At 39.7% G+C, this 17,259-nt stretch overlaps 1 protein-coding gene across 6 annotated transcripts in view; it reads left to right on the top strand.

The window, feature by feature from the left end:
• Positions 1 to 17,259, top strand: part of ephb3b (eph receptor B3b) — a 53,598-nt gene that overhangs the window by 23,282 nt on the left and 13,057 nt on the right. For all 6 annotated transcript variants that reach the window (XM_039668635.2, XM_039668633.2, XM_039668631.2 and 3 more), the window contains exons 2-5: positions 6,441 to 6,505; positions 10,856 to 11,528; positions 15,084 to 15,239; positions 16,125 to 16,460. In XM_039668635.2, the coding sequence (XP_039524569.2) occupies positions 6,441 to 6,505; positions 10,856 to 11,528; positions 15,084 to 15,239; positions 16,125 to 16,460 (1,230 nt within the window). The remainder of the gene's footprint in view (positions 1 to 6,440; positions 6,506 to 10,855; positions 11,529 to 15,083; positions 15,240 to 16,124; positions 16,461 to 17,259) is intronic.

Below are 17,259 nucleotides of genomic sequence, written 5' to 3'. Positions count from 1 at the left end.
ATAAATATAGACATTTTCCAACCCCCATATCTTGAATTTTGTGATCATTCACATGCATTCATAAATACATTTTAGGGTCTTCATGTTTGTCAATAATATGAAATATTTAATCTGGAAAGGACAAAACAAATGATAATGAATGAACCCAAAAGGTTCCATATAGAACCTTTTTCCTGGTTCCAAAGAACCCTAAAGTGTTCTTAATATTGAACCCTTAAAAGGGTTTTGTATAGAACCTTTTAGGGGTTCCAAATACGTAGCACTGATAGAACCTTTTAAGTTTCTATGTAGAACCTTTTCTTCTAAAGGCCCGTACACACTGGGACGAATATCGGTGCATGTTATTCGTCAACATGCAAATTCATTCCCTGACATTAGATGGCGCCGATTTGCTCTGCAATACCACTCCATACAGTTCTCTTTCATCAAGATGTGTGTAGTCGCTGTCGCTTTTGTCATATAGTTCATGTTCTAGCACCAACGAGAACAGCAGCTCTACATTTATCTTGCCTCGCATCTTCCTCGTCTTATTTCTTTCTGGCTGTGTAGACGGCGGCGCGTATATCTTCTTCGCCGTTGCATATGTGTGCTCGGCAAGACCGTTTTGTGTTTGAGCGCCACCAAGTTATGTTTTACTGTAACTTCAGAAGCAACAGACACGTGAGAAAAAGCACCAATCCAACCCGATCTCACGGGAATTCGTACGAATTTTACGAGGTGGCTAATTCGTAACAATTCGTACGACCTCACTCGTACGAATTAATACGATTTTGCTAAATCGTACATATTTTACTAATTAGCCAATTCGCATGAATTCGTACGAATGACCAACGCATTCTCATCCCAAAGTGCCATATACAACGCTTTTGCAAAAGCGTAAATATCCAACGCACATGGCACCCTTTAACGTCTAATGAGACGCTTCGGTTATGGTTAAGTTTAGGTATGGTGTAGGGTAAGGGTTAGACCACTAGGGGGCGCCTTCTGCCCAAATATATCTGCGTCTCATTTGACGTTAAAGGGTGCCATGTGCGTTGGATATTTACGCTTTTGCAAAAGCGTCCTATATGGTGCTTTGGGATGAGAACGGGCTCGAATGACCTACCCCTGACCCTAAACATAACCGTCACATGGGTTTAGACAAATCGTACAAATTTGTACGAGTGAGGTCATATGAATTAATACGAATTAGCCACTTTTGAATCACTCATACGAATTGGTCGTGAGATAGGGTAGGCCAATCTCAATGGTCGGATAGTTTTTTGACGTTTTAATGACGCTTTTACGCGTCGGTGTGCACACTCACATTGGCGCCCTTTGTTTAGTCACGAGGGGTTAAACGTCGGCGAATAACGCCCGCGAAATTCGTCCCGGTGTGAACAGGCCTTAAGAGTGTACAGTTCACCTATAGCATAAGTTTGGGAGGGGCTATTTGTTTGACTGACCAATGTCAGTCTTTAGAAAACTGGTTTAACAGCATCTCTATTTAACTAATAGTGCAGTAAGTACACAATTCGCCTTTCATTTTCTTACATGCAAAATATGTATGTAAATGTAATTCTTATAGTCAATCAATCTGCACAATCCAGTCTTTGCCATTTCACTTTGAGTTTCCCTTGCTTTCCACGTGTCCTAACCTCCAAACAACACGGAAAAAAGGAATTGCTAAAGCTGAAAGCAGTTGGGCTGAATCCTGCAGTAATCTCTCACCTGTCTGCCCACACGGCACTGAGTCAGTTTCTAAATCCACTGAACATTCTTTGTATCAATAGAGGTGGGTTTGTTCACATACCCCTCTTTTTAAAGAAGATTGCTTACTGGAACAAAGAAATATTTTCAGGCGCTCGTAAACCCGCAGAATGAGTGTGCGTGTGTGTGTGTTTCAGAAACCAAGTGTTTCTCTGTCTTCCTCTGTTATTTACGCTGCTCTGTCATTAGAGCATTAGAATGAAAGAGCTGACCTTTCTTACATCAATATGTGTGCGTGTGTTAGTGTGATTGCGTGTGTGTCTGTGTGTGTGTGTGTGCGTGTGAACATGCAATTCTGTGAATGGGAATTTTCCTCTAAATCTATGTCATGCAACTTTTGTATTTAGTGTTTGAAGCAAAAACAATGACTTATTGTTTAGTAATTTACACATACTTCCATATTATGTCATGTATACACACGCATGTGGTTTGGTAACCTCAAGTATGTGTGTCTCCGTGGGAATTTTGCCTCTTTGAGACCTTATTAATAAGCAATTAAAATATTTCCACATTCCAAAATAATTTTATGATGCTGTTATACATGGTAAATTATTATAAAGTAGTACCCATTTACACATTACTTAAAAAGCAGTGACAACACAATACACTCTAAAAATGCTGGGTTGTTTTAACCCAACTTTGGGTCAAATATGGACAAATCCAAACGTTGGGTTAAAAATGTAATTAAAAAATTTAACCCAATGCCTGGGTTTGTCCATATTTGACCCAAAGTTGGGTTAAAACAGAGTGTATGGTGAAATTATATAAGAACTATAGGCCTATGTTATTATAAAAAAATCACTATTAAAATATATTATTATTAGTTTATACTGTTTTTAAGTATAAATTAATAGTATTAATAGTATGCGATTTAAATTTTTAAGTACAATCAACTTGAATGTTAATTACTTAAAATAATATTATGTTACATTAAAAAAAAAAGTTTAGTATTTGGACCAAAAACAAATCTACAGTAATTTTACGTCCATATTTGTCTCTAAACATATGGCTGCAAGTTATCTTTGATGTTATATGATATGTGCTTGAGTAACTTCAAATATTTACATTTCCTGAGATTTTGAAACTTTATGAGAATGTTCAAAGCCTTACTAAAATATATATGAAACATATGATTATATTTTGCTAAATTATGAGTAATTATAAAGGGCAACCCGTTTATCATTGTACACATTAGTGACATTAAAATGCATATTATTACTACAAATATATAGTATAGAAGTAGTTAATTTAGTGTGTACTGCTATTTTTTTTTTGGTGTTTTATACTTTGAAAAAACGAAATATTTCAATTCAACACTGTAAAAAATATTCCTGTAAAAAAAATGGTAAACTACTGGCAGCTGTGGTTGCCAGCATCATACTGTAAGAATACAATGTGTTACTGTTTTTGAAATTAACAGCTAAATACCGTATTGTCAGCTAGAGTATAAAACTTGAATTTAACAGCTATATGCTCTAACACAAAAACAGTAACACGCCGTATTTTTACGGTATGATGCTGGCAACCATGTAGCTGCCAGTAGTTTACTGTTTTTTTTACAGGATTATTTTTTACGGTGAACTTTTAGGAGAGCTAAGTCAACGCGAGGTGAATGAGGTTCAGTTCTGCGTTAGTGGCAGCCTGCCTTTTCAATTTTCATAACAGTTCTGCCTCTCTAACTTGAGTTTAAAGCTGGTTGCTTTATATCGTTGGGCTTTCAGCTCAAAGTTTGCTGATGCTCCACACTCAAACATGCGATTGCAGACGGATTGCGCAAGGGAAGGATTTTTGCAGAGCACTCGTCAATCAGGTTTCGACATCCTGCCAGAAACTGCTCTTACTGTTCGGTTTTACCTCAGAAGTGGGAAAAGCAGGAAATAAGCCGTCGGTTCTCTGCTCCATGAACAAAATGTTCCCTGTGTGGAGCCATTTTAACTGTAGAGGAGTGCGTAATGGAGGCTGGAGGCTTCATGCTGGAGTGTGAATGAATTGTCGCATTGAGGGCACGGCCTCCCGCCCCCCCTGACTGCGACGGGCCGGGGTGAGGGGTGGGTCACCATCCGCTGTGTTCGCTCTCTCATTGAGCCGAGACTTGCCTCCTCATCTATAAAGCGCGCTCAGCTGACACAATGCTCGGCTTTGCTGTTTTACAAAACGCAAACAAAACAGAAGGCTGCAGTCGATCGCCGCATGCTCCCGAACGTTCCCCCTGTTTCACTGAGTCAGATCTGACTTTCACTCCATTCCCCTTTTCTCTGGTTCTGCCCGGCGTTTTATTTGCACTAGTACCTGCGTGCTAGCTTTCCCACAGCTGACAGATGACTTATGGTTTTCTTTTAAACGACAAAGTGTTTTGAATGTCAGCGGACCTGTAAGTCAATGACTGACGCGATGAATGACATCCCAACAGGAAATCAACGGCGTGAAAGCTTTAAATGGTTTCTACTTATTTTACAAACCTGTGTGTTGGAAACACGTCAAGTAGCCACAATCAAGTTCGATATTTCCAGTAGAGGAGTGATGGATCAGACAGATTGCCGTGTCCAACTTTATTAATATTCGGTTTGATTGACAGGCGAGTAGGTGGTCCTCCACTGTTGTCCGGGATAAATCAGCAAAGACTTTATGTAAACGAAGACTGTGCATTAGGATTGGGTGAAAATAGGGTAAAGCACGCAAAATGACTGAATAAGTCCATCTTTGTAAGTGTTCTGAGATGGGGTTAACTGCTTTATAGACTTTAATCAATAAAATTGTGGCAACAGATTACAAGCAATATTATTAATTAAATCGAACAAATTAGAATTGACTAATAATTAATCAAAATATTCCTTAAAAGTTAACCATTTAAAATGAGTAAAGTTTACACCAAAAATAATTAACAAAAATCTCTGAATAACAGATGAACGTCAAAGATTAATTATTTTATATTATCTTTATTTTATATTGCCAACATTGAAGACACCTGATGTTAACAAGCAGAATCACTGAAGGAGAAAACCGTCATTTTAAAACAAACAAAACAAACACTGATCACCATAATGGTGACTTAAAAATACTTTTTTAAAAAGTGTTACTTATTTTAAATGGTTAACTTGAATCAATTAATTTGATTAATTGTTACTCCATTCTATTGTTAAATTTAATTAATAATATTGCTTGTAATCTGTTGCCGCAAAAAAAATGTATTAGATAAAGCGCATTAATTTTACAGTGCAGATGAAATTCGTACAAATTTGTACGAATTCGACGAATGATTAAAAAGTGTGTAATTCGTACGACTTCACTCGTACGAATTTGTACGTTTTGTCTAAACCCACATGATGGGTAGGTTTAGGGGCGGGGTAAGGGGTAAGTCATTCGTACGAATTCATACGAATTGGCCAATTCGTAAAATATACGATTTAGCAAAATCGTACTAATTCGTACGAGTGAGTTCGTATGAATTGTTACGAATTAGCTACTTTTTAATCATTCGTCGAATTCGTACGACTTGGTCATGAGATCGGGTTGGAATTAACACAACTGAACTGAATAAACACTGAACTGACTTCAGCATTATTTTCCTGTTATTACTGGAAAGCTGCTTTGAAACAATCTGTTTTGTGTAAACAGTTTTTGTTTTGTCATGATTTGAGCGTTTAGAAAGACTTCAAATATGAAATATGAACGTAAGCATGGTGGACATCTTTGGAGAATTTGATGTTTCAAAAGTAAGCACAGCAAAGTTGGATTTGTATTTATTTATTCATTTAGTTTGTTTGTTTTTTTTCTTATTTTTGATTTTTAATTTATTGAATTTTGCCCTCCAAAGAGTTCAAATGAATTTCTGACAACAATCAAACCCTGTTTATTCCTGGGACGGATGTTAATACAAGGAGTAACTGGGTTTAGCACTCACTTCAGAGGACAATAAACTTTGTCATGATTTCAGTGCACTTTTAAACACTCTCATCCATCTAATTTACTCAAACATAGTCACAACGTGCAATCGTAACTGCGACCGCCATGCATAAACAGCAGAAGCAGGTGGTGGAAGGTAAAATGGTTGCCTCAATATGTTCGAGTGAGCGTGCTTTCATTGTAATAAAAACAGAGAGCTGCACATATGGCTGGTGGGATAACAACAGAAAAAAACAGACAGGCAGAGCATATTGGGCATTGAGGAAATTGTGAAGATCTTCCTTTTGCAAGTTTTATGGCGCTGTTCAAGAACTCCTTTGCTCTGTTATATATCCTCTTGAGTTTACAGCTGCTAGCTTAAGGGTGCGAGTGTGTGGATGGTGTGTGTGTGTACGTGTAGGAAGGGTAGAGGGTTGTCTTTCAAAAACACTTAGCTTTTCTTTCCCACCCAGCAAATACACGGCTAATTAAATCTAATTAGAGGAGGGCTGTCATAAATCTTTGACAATGTCTTCTGGATCACCCACAAAGCTGTTTTGCCTTTCTTCCGTCTTTTCACCGTTGATTAGCATGATAGTGTTTCTCTGTAACAGCACTCGTGAATTTACCACAATGCAGTAATTCCCATTAACAATATGGACAGTGACTGTTATGTATTGCTCAGCTCGTCCTTCACTGTGTGAAATCAATTCCTCCCAAGGTTTTTCTCATTTTATTTTTTGCTGTCAGTTGTTTAGGCTCATATTGTTCCTCAAACTTAGTGGATCTTTTCTTTTTTTTCCCTGCAGAAACACTCATGGACACCAAATGGGCCACCACTGAACTGGCATGGACCTCACAACCTGAAACTGGGGTGAGTTACTGCTGTTGTGTGTTTGACTTTGGTTAACCTGAGCTCATTATGCTTATATGATCTGCTCCTTCAGTCCAAATAGTGAATCTAAAAAAAATAAAAAAAAATAAAAAACCTCTCCATGTCATATTTAACCCTAACATAAAACAATAAAATTACTGGTTCGTTTGTAGGAACAGTTTTGTTGACATATACAGTATTTACACTGTAAAATGAATATGCGTTATCTAATCTATAGAATTGTGGCAACAGATTACAAGCAATATCATTAATTAAATTTAACAAATTAGAATTGAGTAATAATTATTCCGTAACCATTTGAACCATTTGAAATGAGCAAAGTTTACACCAAAAAATTAAACAGACAGACGTCAAAGATTAATTAAGAACTCTTTATTTTATATTGCCAACATTGAAGACACCTGATGTTAACAAGCAGAATCTCTAATTAAGAACTCTTTATTTTATATTGCCAACATTGAAGACACCTGATGTTAACAAGCAGAATCACTGAAGGAGAAAACTGTCATTTTAAAACAAACACTGATCACCACAATGGTGACTTTAATTTCTGTTTTTTTTTTTTTTTTTTTTTTTTGGTGGTTGTTTTGCTCATTTTAAATAGTTAACTTTTAAGGAATTAATTTGATTAATTATTACTCAATTCTAATTTCTTACATTTAATTAACAATATTGTTTTTTTTTTGATTAGATAAAGTGTATATCATTTCTTTCCATTGAATTCTTTCATTTGAGGGCTAAAAAATGACTTTCTGGCAGATTTCGTGAGATTCTCTCATAAATGTCATAGTTAAACTACCTTTAAATCAAGAGGCATTATAAACGGTCCTTGTTGAAATATAGCGTGTTAAACACAGGAAGCTCTGAGTTTCATCAGATAAAGGCAATGCCCAGATCAGATTTCACCCTAGCCGTGTTACATTCGTTCTCCAAAAACGAAATTTGTGCCCACAAGCTTTTGGCAGACACAGCAGAAGTATCCTTTGCTCAGTATATCTTCCACAATACCCAGAGACTGCTGCCTTTCCTTACTTTTTTTTTTTTTGTCTATTTCTTAGTTTTGGATATCCTCTACTTCAGGGCTCTGCATGTGTCCACTGCCCCTTCCTGCCCCCAGCCACACCATCTCAGCTGTTGCAGTCGCCCCTCCCCAAAACCTTTACTTCCGAGTAACTTAGCACCAATGAACACCACAAATCAACTGCCATTTCACCTTCCCCTTCTATATATTATTCTTGTAAATATCCCTCGCCGCCCCCATTAAAGCACTAAAACTCCCCAGCACAATGGGCCAAAGCACAACCCCTCGACACCCCAACAGATGCCTCCTTTCAGGACATACATTGCCCAATTCTTTCCCTTCTGCTCTCTGTCATGCACTCAGCTATACATTTCACCCACACCGCCCCACTGTATTTTAAGACAGACATGGGAAATGTGGCACCAGTGAGTCCTTTCCTTAAATATCACAGTGTTCTGGATGTCTATTATTTCAATCTCAAGTTTTCTGTGAATCCAATGAAAACTGTTCACATTGAGATTGGAGATTTACCCACTGGCTTAATTGGCAGTCTTACGCGACACTCATTTCTAATTTTTTCTGACATTAAGTTCAATGGTATGTCACACCCAAAAGAAACGAACCGGGAACTGTGCCCAGATAATAAAAACAAGGGCAAGAAGTTGGAATAATTCCCAGCCTGACTCAGCAGGCCTTTTTCTATTTTCATTCAATCTGCCATAAATAAATAAAAAAACTCTATTAGTCATTAGTCGTACACCTGTAACCTGAGAAATAAACACAGATAAATACAGACTTTAACGCCATTAAGGAAAAATAAACATAATGGCCTGCTGTTGCTTAAACCTGACCTGCTAATTCTTCCAAGATAAACAAACTGAGTAAAAAAAGCAATGCACTTACATATTTATAAATAAACCATCATTCCAACGGCTCCATCTAAAGTGAATTCATTCATCCCCCCAACGAATCAAAGACAAAATCAATGTGCATAAACATACAAGTGTTTACGAAAGTGCTCTTTGTTGCATCAAAGTTTAACCCAGCAAACACAGAACGTTCCCCTAATTTTCCCGAATGGTCCCATGGGGTTATTTTCTTGGGAACCAAACAAGAACGTTATAGGAACGTTCCATGTAGGTTGTTTTGAGTTTCCATTTTTATAACGTAAGGAGAATGTTCCGGGAACTTTCCCTTAACCTTAAGGGAACCAAAAACTAACGTTACCAGAACGTTCCCAGAACCTACATTTGTTTGCTGGGTAATATGCAGAGATCACAATTTGTAGGCTTATTTCCCTGATATTGAGTTGAAATGAAACTGATTTAGCATCTTAATCCTGGAAAGTGGAATGTTTCATTGCGGCAAGAGGAGTCCACACCAGTGCAATGTGTGGGGGCCGCTTCGTCTTCCCCATCTTCACTCTCTCAGCAATTTATTCCACTGAACTAAATGCCCATTTACACTTCACTCTTTCTCCTGTCCCATTGACCAGATGCTTTTTATTGATTTCAGCACCCTTGGCTCAGAAAGGCTGTGATAAAGCAGAGACTTCTAGAAGCCCCGTCTACCTGGGGTCCCTGGGGTCCCGTAGGGATGAATGGCCTGTCCGCACAACATCCATATCGCTCTGTTAATTAAAGACTTCACCCCTACACAAACCCTACGCTACTCTCTCAACAAATCTCTCGACGCTGCGCTAGTTTTCTTTTTCGGCTACAGCTCATTTTCTCCTTTAGAATTGCCTTAATTTGAACTCGCCGTAATCAAAAGAAGTGGGCCGAGCATGTATCTAATTGTTTCTTTACCAATTAGAAGATAAAACATTTCTCGTTGATATATGCTGTTTGTTTAAGCAAGAAGAGTTTGATGTAAAAACCCTCATTAGCTGCCAAGATTGCTAGTAGGCGTTCTTCCTCGACCACAGTATGCGCTCCCATTAGCAGTTGCTGAATAACACTGCTGATGTTGAACTATATTTAACATTTTCGACTCTCAAATTGGCAAATCTCAGTTTGTTCATTGTCACCGCGACCAGCCCAGCAAACACAGAACGTTCCCCTAACGTTCCTGAATGGTCCCATGAGGTTATTTTTTGGGAACCAAACAAGAACGTTATAGGAACGTTCCATGTAGGTTATTTTTGGGTTCCATTTTTAAAACGTAAGGAGAATGTTCCGGGAATGTTCCCTTAAACTTAAAGGGTTAGTTCACCCAAAAAAGTATTTACTCACCCTCATGTTGTTCCAAACCTCTATGTGTTTATTAGTTCTGCTGAACACAAAGGAAGATATTTGGAAGAATATTTTAATCAAACAGATCTCATTCCCCATTATGGTAGTCAATGGGGAATGAGATCTGTTTGATTAAAACATTCTTCCAAATATCTGCCTTTGTGTTCAGCAGAACTAATAAACACATAGAGGGTTGGAACAACATGAGGGTGAGTAAATACTGACAGAATTTTCATTTTTGGGTGAACTAACTCTTTAAGGGAAAGTTCTAGGAACGTTCTGGGAACCAAAAACTAAAGTTCCCAGAACCCAAATTTGTTTGCTGGGAGTATTCTCACTTTAAAGTAAGATGCACAATGCAGTACCACAATAGCAATCAACCTCTTGACGATACCTCTCACTTTTCTTTTGAAATGATGTATGTTCTTAAGAGAAACCATTCAGGTAGAGGATTGAATGTAGCTTGGAGATCTGCATGAATACAATGTAATCATGATGGCTTAATTGAACAGTAATTGATTGTGAAGTGATGCAGAGAGTACTCCACACTCGAGTTATGAGGTAAACATCCACTCGGTGGTTTATTTAATGGAGTTCTGAAACTCCACGGTAATTTTGATGAATTTGCCAGGCGGGTTTCTTCATTGAACGCCGAAGCAAGACCAGTTTGCAGCTCCCCACTTAAAGCCGCCGTACACAATGTGTAATTGAAAAGGCACAAAATTTAATTTCCCCTCTCTTTCATCTGCCCCATTCACTCTTTTTCTCGGCTTGCTCCCTCCATTATATTGTTTCTAAGCTGTGGGGCTGAGAAAGAGCAATTTATTGCCTGCCGTAGCTCAGTAGTGTAACACCTCAGAGTTCCAAAGCCCTGGATAACATCAAAATGAGAATAGTTTCATTTATAATACTGACAACGAGGCGTATTGTACCATACTTTAGATAAAACGTGTTATTGCTATTGTTCCGTGGAAGAATGTGGTATATATTAAGTGCTATCTCATTCCGAAGGTGAACTTGTAAGTTGTTGTATATCTATGGCTTACAGTGTTTCCCTCTCTTTTTTTTTCTCAGTGGGAGGAAGTAAGCGGTTATGATGATGCCATGAACCCCATCCGAACATACCAGGTGTGCAATGTTCGTGAGCTCAACCAGAACAACTGGCTTCGCAGCGACTTCATCCCCCGAAAGGATGTTCTTCGTGTTTATGTGGAGATGAAGTTCACCGTACGAGATTGCAACAGTATTCCCAACATTCCAGGATCATGTAAAGAGACCTTCAATCTGTTCTACTATGAGTCTGACTCGGATTCAGCCACCGCCACCAGTCCATTTTGGATGGAGAACCCTTACGTTAAGGTGGACACCATTGCTCCGGATGAGAGCTTCTCTATGTTGGAGTCTGGTCGGGTCAACACCAAGATTCGCAGCTTTGGTCCACTTTCCAAAGCCGGCTTCTATCTGGCTTTCCAGGACCTGGGTGCCTGCATGTCTTTAATCTCTGTCCGAGTTTTCTACAAGAAGTGTTCCACGACCATCGCCAATTTCGCCGTCTTCCCAGAGACGGCCACAGGAGCCGAGGCCACGTCACTAGTCATTGCCCCCGGCACTTGCGTGCCGAACGCTCTGGAGGTGTCTGTACCTCTTAAACTCTACTGCAATGGAGATGGAGAGTGGATGGTTCCTGTAGGTTCCTGTACTTGCATGGCTGGGTTCGAGCCTGCAGTTAAGGAGACACAGTGTCAAGGTGAGTGCTGATATATGTGTTTTGTTCTTCTCACTGTGCAGTTTGTCTTATCTCCTGGTATCACATTAAGTCGAATGGACAAATCGTCCTGTTTTTTTATTGAGGTGTTTGGCCTAACAGCAAATTTAGTTATTCAACCTGAATTTAAGCAGAGCAAAGCAATGAATAAGTAAAATAGTCTGTATGTCCATCAGACTGGAACATTCTTGCTGAAAAACATATCAGGTTCAGAACTGAGGTGAATTAAGCCAGCGTGTAACAGAGCCACGGTGAAAGTGAGCGGAGCAGACAGCGGGAGGTCAAGGGTCAAATGGAGGGCTGGGAGTGAGAGGAGAACGGAATCGATTTGCGGACCAAGGGCAAGGGCTGCAGTGAAACATTAATGAAGAGCACGAGATGGAGATAGAAAAGTAACCCTGACAATCAAGGCACCAGAAGTGAAAGGTCTCAAAGAGACAGTTGCTTCCAACAAATTGTAAGACCTACAAAGACAGAGTCACTGAGAAGTGAACCTCTGGGGTAAAGACCTAAATCGAACAGCAAATTATTTGAGTATAGAGAAAGGAGGATTATTATGAGAGTTGGTTGAGAGTCGCTTAAAGCAGTAGTTCACTTTTTTTTTTACTTTTGCTGATAATTTACTCACCCCCATGTCATCTAAGATGTCCATGTCTTTCTTTCTTCAGTCAAAAAAGAAATTAAGGTTTTTGATGAAAACATTCCAGGATTTTATGGACTTCAATGGGAAACAAACGGTTCAAGGTCCAAATGAGAGTTTCAGTGCAGCTTCAAAGGGCTTTAAACGACACCAGATGATGAATAAGGGTCTTATCTAGCGAAATGATCGGTCTTTTAAAAAATAAATAAAAAAGTTTAAGTTTTATAAGCACAAATGCTCGCCTTGATCTGTTCTGTGATGCGCGTTTGTGACTCTCCTGTTCAAACTCGAAATGAACAAATCTTTTTTCGAGTCATGACTCGAAGGGTCCTAGATAAGACCCTTATTCATCGTCTTGTGTCGTTTAAAGCTGCACTGAAACTCTCATTTGGACCTTGAACCGTTTGATTCCCAATGAAGTCAATTATATAAAAAAAACCTGGAATGTTTTCATCAAAAACTGATACGTTTCTAGGCAGTCTATTTCCGATGATAAATCAGTGGAAAAATCCTGTACGTTCATTTAAGGAGGGACTTGAGTATCATGAGTATCTTGAGACAGCTAGAAACCATGCAGTGACTATAAGATAAACAAAAATAACAAGCAAGAATGCCTTATGAACCACATTGCAACACTTTGACAACCTATTACCAAACCCCAGCAACCAGCCTAAAATGAACACCTTTGGAAATGCAGAGCAATGCCATGAAATCCATTTACAACACCTTGGCATATAACACAGTCTCATCCCAAGGGGTAGGTTTAGAGTTAGGTTTAGGTCTGGGGTAGAGTTGGGATCCGATAACGTCATCTACCGACATTTAAGGGGGCCCTAAAAAGGCGGATATTGACGTATGGTCAAAAGACGTCCCAAGACGTCAGTTATATGATGTCTTGGGATGAGACTGTGCTGTAGCATACATCTCCAAGCACCACTCTCATTATTATCATTATTATCTTAAGAAATATGTGTAGTTGTCAAAGTAATAAAGGAGTTTTCTACTACTGCCAACTTGATATTAAACCAGTATACCCGTGGGGAAAGTGGGCAGTCCTGATGTATAGTTAAAAACTCATTTGTTTGCTTGTGGTGGCTCAAGGTGAAATCCCTGGCAGCAGTGACCTGATAAAATGTTCTCTAATCAAGCCACCCGGAAACCAAAGGAGGGATAAATCTCTCTGTCACCTCTCTCTTGCTCGCCTTCATCTGAAGGCCGTTGGTCTCATTAATACCCTGCCAGAGCACAGTTAGGATATTCACATGAATATTAATTGACAAAACCTTTTTTTTTTGGCCTTAGCGCTGCATATTTCTACTATCCATTCTTTCTCCTCGCTTCCAATTTCACCACAAATTCTAATCACTCCCTTAAGTCCTATGTTCTGCTCTCAATGAGGGAGAGAGAGAGAGTAAAGAAGGTTTGGGCAATAGAGTGTGGGCAATAGACTGGAGAGAGTGTACAACTCATGAAAAAGCCACAGGATTTGCATTTCCTTTGCTGTCTTTCACCTCTCCTCTCTTTCTCTCGCTCTGTCAGGAGTGCCGCTAGAGGAAGGATGAGGATGAAAGGAAAGGGCTGACTTCTTACCTTCTTGGAAGCGATTAATCAGCACTTTCAACCTTTCAGAAAACAGCCAGTTTTTTGAAGGGGAAGTTCAAGCAGTCTTTCATATGGTCTAGAATCTAGATGGTCTCATTTTTGTACATTGATTTATGTACATCTAAATGTGAGGCAAAACACTGAGGACTCATTAATCTCCAAAGCGATACGTTACGTGTGATAAACTCAAATTCACAAGGCCTACACACTCTTTCATCTTTATCACTGCGACTGTTTTCTATGTTCCTTCGCTAGCTACCTACCGCTGCCCTCCCCTGATTAATGATTAAACAAATAAGCCCCCAGACAACCAAGTTAACAGTATCCCTGCACTAATGAAGCCTTGTGTCAATATTGCAGATTCTGAGAAAGGGAACTAAGAAGGTGACCCCAGGAACATCACCAGAAGTGTGTTCTGCTTTGAACACTATCAGTCCAGAAACCAGATGTTCAAATCTTTTCCTAAAAAAACAGTGACTGTTCATTATTTGCTCATCCTAATCCTTAGAGACTACTGATAAAATGTCTCAGAAGGCTGGGAACTGGTGTCGTACTCCTTCCCATCCGTTAATAAACAAAAAAACTGGCTCCTTGATCACTTTACAAGACTGTTAGATGACATTCCGAACAAAAAGATCACATAGATGAGATACAATGTGTACACAATTTCCGTAAATGGTGTCGGAGCTCCACAAAGGTCAAAGACCTGTGAATGACACACCAATCTTTGTATTCATAAGATAACGGCTCACACTTTACTGTGCAGCCTTCAATATGGCTTTGTTTATCTTCCTGTGGTACAACATCGACATTCCCTGTGTTTGAGTATTGATTGTAGGACTTCATTTGGAAAAGTGCTCTTGTTTGGAACAAACAGGCATCTGTTTGTAATTGAAGTTGACGGTTAGCTCATGTGCGCATGGGGTTTATGCAAGGCCAGGGTATGTTGCTGGAACTCGTCTAGTCACGAGGGGTTTATTTCCCTGGAGGAAAGCAACAGCAAACTAATGGTGCCAAACAAATACGTAAGCAACAACCTGTGTGCCTTCGTATTTTACAATGCCAAGATGGAAAGGATTAGACTGCATACTGCGGGCATGGAAAACAAAAGGAAAATTAAGGCAAACAGAGATGCTAAGTGCAATGGGGAAATTGCTATCGATTTTGCTGTTGAATGCAATGAAAAGCTTTGTCACATTCCTAGATGGAAGCAATTCATTGAAAATGAGTTGTAAAAAGGTACAATATGCAACTAAGCTTTGAGAGTAAAAGTAAGCAACTCTTTCTCTCTTTAGCTTGCAGTCCAGGCACCTTCAAGTCTAAGCAGGGTGAAGGGTTTTGCTCCCCATGTCCGCCCAACAGTCGAACGAGTTCTGGAGCCGCCAGCATCTGTTCCTGCAGGACAGGCTACTATCGGGCAGACAGTGACTCACCTGACTCAGGATGCACCAGTAAGTAACACATTAGACAAAAACCTCCTTTTCACCCATCATGACCTCATCTAATCTTAAGCAGTGATCAACAATCCACATTGATCAACTGTATGTGCATTCATGTTCGTCCATATGTAAACCAATTCCTCAGTCAATAGTCCAACAAGTAGGAGAATGCTGGGATTGTTTTCGAAATATTTCCCTTTCTCCTGTTTTATATAAGCTTATTTATGTTCATTGTCAGTACTCTGAACAGATACATCCAAAAAATGTTTTCCCAAGTGAACACCGCAGCTATTTCTTGCCATTTTTGATGTTAAATTAGCAGCACAAGTGGGGAAAACAAGGTTTTGCTTAATTTTAGTTACATGAAAGCACTTAATCTGCATTGAGTGTAAAGGAAGTCCCATTTGACCAATTTTATTTCAATTTTCTTGCTTATAAAACATCTGAACCCAGTCGGTCTGATGTTCTTAGCTGGGTAGCACTGCTTAGTTGAATAGTTTTGTTGGGGGTTAGGGAACTTGTCAAATGGCCAGTCTGGGAAATCATACTCTAAAAATGCTGGGTTGTTCAAATACGGACAAACCCAAACGTTGGGTTAAAAATGTAATTAAAAATTTTAACCCAATGGCTGGGTTTGTCCATATTTGACTCAAAGTTGGGTTAAAACAACCCAGCATTTTTTAGAGTACAGCTGCCCAAACAGCTAGACCAACTGAACACCAGCTTTACTAAACACGGAGACCAGACAAACCTGTCGGAAGGCAAGTAAACCACGTTAGCCTGGTCTGTTAAATAGGGTTATTATGAATGCTAAATTATCAACAAGCACTTAACTAATTTGAATGTTTAACTGCGTCTTCAGAAGTATAACATGACACATCTATTTTATTTTTGCAGCTGTGCCCTCATCTCCACGCAGCGTCATCTCCAGCGTAAACGAGACATCGCTTGTACTTGAGTGGAGCGATCCACGTGACCAAGGCGGAAGGGAGGACCTTCTCTACAACGTCATCTGTAAGAAATGCCTGCCCGAACGTGGTACCTGCACACGGTGTGATGACAATGTGGACATCTCTCCCCGCCACCTTGGGCTTACTGAGAGACACGTGACGGTCAGAAACCTTCAGGCTCACACCCAGTACAGCTTTGAGATTCAGGCCGTCAATGGAGTCTCCAACAAGAGTCCCTACGCGCCCCACTTTGCCTCTGTTAACATCACCACCAACCAAGCTGGTGAGTTCAGTGAGTTGTTTCTGTTTCAAGTTGGTTATCAATCAACCTGTATTATGGTTTGAAATAAACTACCATGTTCCAAAACACAGCTACCAGATTTATAAAACGTTACAAATATTCTCTTCTCAATTCTCTTCTCAATAGGCCTTCTTAAGATACTTTCAACCCACACAACTATATTCAAATAGCTCAGCCCACTGAATGCATCAACACCAGACAGCTAATCTACTCTAGGCTTGAGCATGCTGGGTTTAATGATTTGTGGAGATGCATTGACTTTGTGGAAACAGCCTCTTATTGTTTAATCCAAGTTTTGAATTGATCACTGGACTCAGGATAGCTTTCAGAGTCATACATATGCTTAACTCTCTCCTTAGCACTCTATGCTAGCACCAAGCTCCAAGAATGCCTCTGTTTGCTATCAGGGATTGACCACAGGCATTGTAATATGACCCAGGCTGTTGTTGCACATAAGTCAATCTCAGGGTGACATGCACACCCACACAGCAGCCCACCCCCATGGTTCCAAATATTCAGGAAAATCTGTGAGCAGATTATCTCCTAGGACTGTGCCTGAATATTCATCCACTTTTTAAGACAAAAAATAAATACGGGCCGTCAGCTCAAGGGACGCCATGGTTACTTCCACTGTCTCCGCAGGATGAGGCCCCTTAATCCCGGGGTGAGAGTAAGCAAGCGGGCTGCCCAGGGAGTATTGTCTTCAGGGTGAGGCTCTTCTGAGCAAGGCCTGGGTTAGGAGGTTGACGGTGTTGGGTTGGGGGAGAGTGAGCTTTTGGGG

Source organism: Pimephales promelas, chromosome 2 (assembly GCF_988280905.1).
Source record: "Pimephales promelas chromosome 2, fPimPro1.hap1.1, whole genome shotgun sequence".
NCBI lineage: Eukaryota > Metazoa > Chordata > Actinopteri > Cypriniformes > Leuciscidae > Pimephales > Pimephales promelas.
Note: the sequence above shows the minus strand (reverse complement) of the source record. Positions and strands in the feature narration are given on the sequence as shown.